This window comes from Gymnoscopelus braueri, assembly GCF_963280865.1.
Source record: "Gymnoscopelus braueri genome assembly, chromosome: 22".
Taxonomy (NCBI): domain Eukaryota; kingdom Metazoa; phylum Chordata; class Actinopteri; order Myctophiformes; family Myctophidae; genus Gymnoscopelus; species Gymnoscopelus braueri.
This window is the reverse complement of record NC_137624.1, coordinates 22,672,805-22,679,438: the sequence shown is the minus strand read 5'-3', so window position 1 is coordinate 22,679,438 and position 6,634 is coordinate 22,672,805. Positions and strand designations below refer to the sequence as shown.

General features: G+C 35.5%; 1 protein-coding gene across 1 annotated transcript; it reads left to right on the top strand.

Annotated features, from left to right (window-relative positions):
- Window positions 1–1,262: 1,262 nt before the first annotated feature.
- On the top strand, window positions 1,263–6,553 carry rhof (ras homolog family member F). Its single transcript, XM_080419730.1, has 5 exons — window positions 1,263–1,731; window positions 2,058–2,145; window positions 3,709–3,818; window positions 4,606–4,740; window positions 4,968–6,553. Exons 1-5 carry the CDS (start codon window positions 1,597–1,599, stop codon window positions 5,130–5,132), a joined length of 633 nt encoding a protein of 210 aa, XP_080275856.1. The 5' UTR covers window positions 1,263–1,596; the 3' UTR covers window positions 5,133–6,553.
- Window positions 6,554–6,634: the final 81 nt, after the last annotated feature.

Sequence of the window (6,634 nt, the reverse complement as noted above, 5' to 3'; positions counted from 1 at the left end):
TTGCTATTTTTGAACTTTGAAATTTATTAAATGTATTCACCTATATTGACATGCCAAAAATAGGGATGCCAGTGTTTCTAATAGTTAACCGTTATAGTTATATGTACTGTATGTGATTACTTTAGACCGATGAAGTTTAAATAAGGTAGTAGAAATGGTAAATTTCATCTCAAATTTCGTCTCAAGCTATCTGATAAGACATGCCTTCACATTTTGGTTGTTGTAAATGGCACATATAATAAAGATGATTATTTGATTACTAACATTTAATTCAATATCTGTTTTGTTGATTGATTAATCAATTGTTTGGTTAATTGTTTCACCCTAGGCCTGCCAAGAAAATCTCTTTAAAGAAAGAAGATATGTAAATATTCAGCTTTTTATATAACAACCGAGGCATTTTGCAGACACTCTCATCCAGAGTGGCTCGGTGCAAGATTAGAGTAAATTACATGAACACTATAATGGCAGGGTAAATGGTCAGAGTGCAAAAAAAAAACAATTACGTGCTAGAAACTAACTAGGACACCAGGTAAACCTCAAACCAAGCAGCTATGCAACTGCATAAAAAAATAGGCGATAAGAAGGTATACAAGGAATGAGGAGTGCTACGGGGTGCATGATATCTTATCACTATGCTTCATAACAAATTGTTCTGTTCTTCACATAGATGTTGACAATGTCTCTGATCTGATTAGCTATACAGTACCTGGGAACATGGTAGATGAAATTAAAGCATTGAATGCATTTGCATGCCTATTTACTAATAGGCCGCTATTATTCCAAAAATCCATTGTGCACATCTAACTAAATGGAAGTGCAATTTAACAGAAAAGAGAGGGTAGTGAAATCTTCGTATGACTAAATAAAACACATGACCAAATAAAACCAAATAAAACCAACTGTCACTAATTGTGTGTGCACCAACAAGACCCATGCCAATTCCATTGTGTCTCTGAACTGTTAACCTACAATAATATGGTGACAGCTAAGTTGTGCAAAAGTTCTGATAAAAGTTAGACTGTATAAATATAAAAAAGTTATTCTCCTATTCATTGTAAGTGGAGCAAATCAGGATTGTATTACTCATTCACACACACACACACACACACACACACACACACACACACACACACACACACACACACACACACACACACACACACACACACACACACACACACACACACACACACACACACACACACACACACACACCTTTAAATAGAGGCAGCACTTTAGGCTGAACGCCCGCCCAGTAACAGAACGGGGAAGCATGCAAGAGGACGAATAAGAGCACTGTCACTGGATCTTCATGTGGAACTTAGCTATTAAAACAGAAATGTCTATAGTGAATACATTGATGAGAGCGCAAGAGAGGAGTGTTAGGGGTCAACTGGTTACGGTTCAAGTGTGACAGCCAGGAACAGGAAGTTGTGAACAGAATGAGATACCTGGTAATAATTGTCTTGTCTTGCCTTGTCTGTCTCTCTTGATAGCCGTACCAGTTGACTATACCATGTATTCATTCTAATTCTGGAGGGAGTAAATTTAGGCCTGTTCTATCTGGCACTTGTTGGGTTATTTTGAGGAGGCATGACACAAAACGGTCCTGTAACTGGTAATGGTACCACAAGAAAGGGCGAAGAACTGAAAATTGTAATTGTGGGAGATGGTGGTTGTGGAAAGACCTCTCTTCTGATGGTTTATGCCAAAGGAGATTTCCCAGAGGTAAGTTAACAAACATTTCATCTGTCATCTTTTGATAAGTGCAAAACACTTTGCACTTTTCCCGTTTTGAAAACTAATTCTGAACATCTGTACATTTGAACATAATACCATATAACATCAATATCTATTCTAAACAATGTGGCAATTAACCATAAACATAAGTGGAACAACAAAATAATTTTAGCAGGATTCACATTTAGTAAACTGAAACTTAAAGTTTTCTTTGCCTTCAGATGACTGCATAATCAGCAAAAGTAATCTGTTTCCTGTTGATAGTTTGACAGTACTGACAGGTAGCATTTCTTCCTTTTGTTTGTCAAAAACAGAAGTATGCTCCATCTGTGTTCGAAAAATATGTCACCACTATCTCTCATGGAGGGAAAGACATTACACTCAACCTGTACGACACAGCTGGTAAGATCGGTGCCTTTATACAATGTAAAATAATATTATGCATGATGAACATCAACAATTCAATTACGTCTCAGTTCTTTCACAATGTGCAGATATGAGGAACGACATTACTGTGAAGCATGTTCTATGGGTGTGTTAAGCTGCCAATGCCTGGAGAGATGCAGTTTGATAGCATCCTTGACCTTTATCAGTAATGCTTACACACACAGAGATAATGAATTGAATACAAAGTCAAAGAATTGGGGGCAAAAAAAATCAAAAAAAAAATCAATAAAGGCATATAGAAGATATATTTAATGTGTTCTTCCTTATCATCCTTCATCATTATATTTTAACTTTGATATACTGTAGTGACTAGCAGCTCCTAAAGAGGAAGTGACCCGTTCATCCACCCCGTTTCTACATTCCTAACAGTGATAACACACCCTCTCTGAAATCACTTAAAGATAATGTGAATAAAAAGCAAGATTTTTAAACACCCATATAGGATATGGTCAGATGGCTCAAGCAAAAAATATATATGATTGGGTTGTGACTAGTACATTGTATTGGAATTTCCTTTTTACTGTCCCTGTGATTCACTCAGGTGAATTAGTTGATTACTGTAGATTGGTTAGTTTGTTTTGTACTTCAACATTGAGTGTCCTGATTAGATCCATCCATTTGATTATAATGCAACAAGATGTTTTGGGGGAGCAGTATTGGAAAGTAATTAAGTAGGCCTACATTTACTCAAATACAGTTACCTAAGTTCAAATTTTTCAATATTTTATACTTCTACTCCATACATCTATCTCAGAGGCAAATATGTTTTTTTTTCTTTTATACTTTATTTAGATTTTTTGTCAAATAGGACACAACAATGCAAGACACCAAATGACAGAAAAATAAGCTTAACAATACATACAGAAAGAAAAACATCTAGAAAACACATTTATTTGACATTTGTAGTTACTAGTTACTCTTTATTACAAAACATACATTAACCAATTGAGCCCTATCTTATACTTTGTCTATTCAAAAATAGCCAATCTACAACACATCAACACATCTTTGAAAGAGTTTGACAAATGTTAAAAACTTTTGAATTAACTTGTGAAATGGGACATTCTGTGTAATAAGTGCTTTTACTTGTGGTAGTAAAACATCTGAGCACTTATTCCACCACTGTTTGGGAATAAGATGCTTTGGAGGCACTGGTTCAGATGAACCACCTTCATCCTATTTATAATAACTACAGCTCATGTCCTGGAAAACCCATGACATCTTTGCAGTGTCGCCACTATGAGTGAGAAGCTTATCGTTGCATAGTTGCAGCAAGCACCCCTTACTTGAGCGGAAAAGGAAGTTGAGGCCAGGATGTGGTTTTATACATCTAGTGACTAGCCTATACTTGCCCTACAACAACATGAATCTACAGTATATGGTATTGCTATAGATTCAGCCTGTCACATCAAACCAGAACATAAACTCCATTGTTTAACCATCTAAATTATAGATGTTTGTTTACTTTTATATTAAATCAGTAATGTGTGTTTAATGTTTATGTTTTTCATCTTTTAGGGCAGGATGACTATGATCGGTTAAGACCACTCTCTTACCAAGAAGCCAATATGGTTTTAGTCTGTTATGATGTGACCAACCCCACAAGTTTTGACAATGTCACGATCAAGGTAATCACAGCTATACAGCATTACTACATTCATTGTAACTTTGTATCTATTATCTGTTGTGCTACTAAAACAGTGACAGAGGATCAAGAAAGTACCCAACTGACATAAATGTTATCAGGAGTTTCTAATTCAATGGTAAAAAAGAAATAAAAGTTTGATTGATTGTAAAAGAATGCCTTCGATGTTAAGCACATAATGACTCGGTTTGCATGTGGACATTGACCCATGCAGGTATGCAGGTATGCCTCAAAAGCTAACTAGGAGTGCATACTGGAACACTCCCTTATTGAAAAGAGAAATGTCAACACAGGGGGCTGAATACAGACTAGGGAAAATAATTGAGGAATGTTGTCAGCAGGAGTGCATGGTAAACATGAGACATATGCCTGTGTGCAGCCAAATGATATCTGTGAAAGTATATATTTTTAATCTTTTCAAGCTTTAAGGTTGTGTGTAGATTTTGGATAGTGACTGATTGTGAAATAATACTAATAGACATTTAATTACTGCACATTACAGCATACTTCTAGAAATAATAATACACAATAGGGCCTACATAAGGTCCAGTGCAACATTCAAGCATCTTGATTGGTTTTCTTTTCCTATTTTGAAATAACTATCAATATGGAACATTTGTAAGAAATGCTAATGAAAGGACCAGAACTAATTAAATGTGCACAAAACCCTCCAGCTTAATATGAAAAAATAACGCTTAAATCTAATTTATACTTAAATAATTCAGAACTATATGACAAAGCATGAATTAAGCTTTACTCTTTCCATCTAGTGGTACCCAGAGGTGAGTCACTTCTGTAAGGACATTCCAATCATCCTGATTGGCTGCAAGACTGACCTTAGGAAGGATAAAGAGCGTATTAGGAGACTTAAAGCCTTGGACCAGGCTCCCATCACTTACACACAGGTAATGGAATACAAAGTGTGGATACACTTAACTTCATTTATATACAAAAGAGATCTTGAGATATTTTGTTCAGTTTGACTGGTTATCCAGTGCATCATGCAACAGGAAACACTCAAATGAGTAATTGTATATACAGGTTTAATTGTGATTACGATATAACATTAAGTGTTTTATTTAAAAAAAAAATCCTCCTTTAACAACACCTTAATATGTGCTTGGGAGTATAGGGTGAAGAGACCCGACAGCTGATGAATGCTGAACTATATCTGGAGTGTTCGGCAAAGCATCGGGAAAATGTAGAGGACATTTTCAGAGAGGCCACCAAAAAAGCTTTGGCAGCTATCCGTAAGGCAAGACGATCTAAGAGGAAGAGGCACTGTATCATCTTGTGATGATGCTGTACATGAGTCAGTGGTGCACCAGCTCACAGGACCTACAGTAACCCTATACCTCAATGGGAGTAACTGGGGAATAATGATGGACATTGTATTTTCTTGTTCTTTTTTTAAATATTTTTAAGTCAAATGCAAGCTTACAGTTTGCATGGATGGAAATTCAGTAACCACAGCGGGTTGTGTAATACAAGGCTCTTTGGCAGCAGTGTTTTCAAAACATAGGGACCTGTTATTATGGGTTGCAGGTAAATATCCCATTTTCATAACTATACCTACTAATTTCTACAGTTTCTCCCCCAAAATTCCAAAACGTTTCAAACGCTTTTTAGACAAAAAAAGAAAGAAAAAAGGAAATTCAAAAAATATTACAGACATTTTGATCTACAAGCTCTCAATGTGGCACATTTTGAGTTTGTAGATTTTTGGAATAGGGCATAGAAGTGATTCATTCATAATGTTTTTTTTTAATTTATTTTTTTAAGTTTGGTTTCTAGGGAGATGCCACATTTTCTTTTGGGTCTACAGCTGAGTAACCCTGTTCTGCAGGATGTGACAATGACCATCTGACATCAGGCTCAGAAGATGTCAGATGTCCGACTATATAATATTTAGTCTCCCTCAATCATCACATCTCTCCTCAGTCATACTGTACATGCTGCCTCTGATGACCTGGCACAAAAAACGGACAATTATCAAAGTGCAATGAATATCAGGTTCTATGATATGCAGGTTTTGAACCTTTCAAGTTCCGCATTGATGAAAGAGATTAAGAGAATGTAGCAATGCATCAAAAACATGGCATCTCTTTACCACAACATGGAATATTTCTGTCAAACACATTAAGTCTTGTAATATTAAGCACTTATTTTCAGTGAGATTTACTTTTATATGAAATATATTTTATAGTGAAGGAGTCCTATGTTTTATTTATATTTTTATATACTTTTTTTTCCTTCAAATGAAATATATTTTCAGGTTACTTCATTTTTTTCAACTGCGCAATTGATACAGTATTTCATGAATATACTTAATACATTCTCCATTGAAAATTGACATGGACAATCAGTAGGACCAACTGCAACAATTGCCATAGTGTGGGTATTGCATTGTCACTTCAATAATACCAACCAGGAGTGGGTTAAAGAGACAGATGTTGTTTAAATGAATCCAGCTCCTGTTAAAAAACAAATGCATTTCAATTTCCAAAAATTCCACATGGTAAGTCTACTACATCTAGTAGCTCTGCATACATGGCAGTATGCCTCTAGTCTTAGTAACAGTGCCCACTAGTGTTAACATTCCTTCATGTATTTTATAAACAGCTACAAGATACCTATAGGGCCAATACAAGTTTTAAGGTTTGTTATAAAAACAAGTCTTTCTTTTGCCAATTAAAGCCAGCAGAGAAATGTCCACAATCTTTGATCAAGTGTTTTATTACTTTACAGCAATGTACAGAGAATGCGAAAGATTAGACAAGTAATGTTCAGTCATCTTAT

Bases quoted from the DNA above. Each gene is read 5' to 3' on its own strand.
- rhof (XM_080419730.1), top strand. From the start codon at position 1,597: ATGACACAAAACGGTCCTGTAACTGGTAATGGTACCACAAGAAAGGGC. The intron at 2,146-3,708 runs GTAAGATCGGTG...TTCATCTTTTAG, and splicing joins CAACCTGTACGACACAGCTG to GGCAGGATGACTATGATCGG. The intron at 3,819-4,605 runs GTAATCACAGCT...CTTTCCATCTAG, and splicing joins TTGACAATGTCACGATCAAG to TGGTACCCAGAGGTGAGTCA.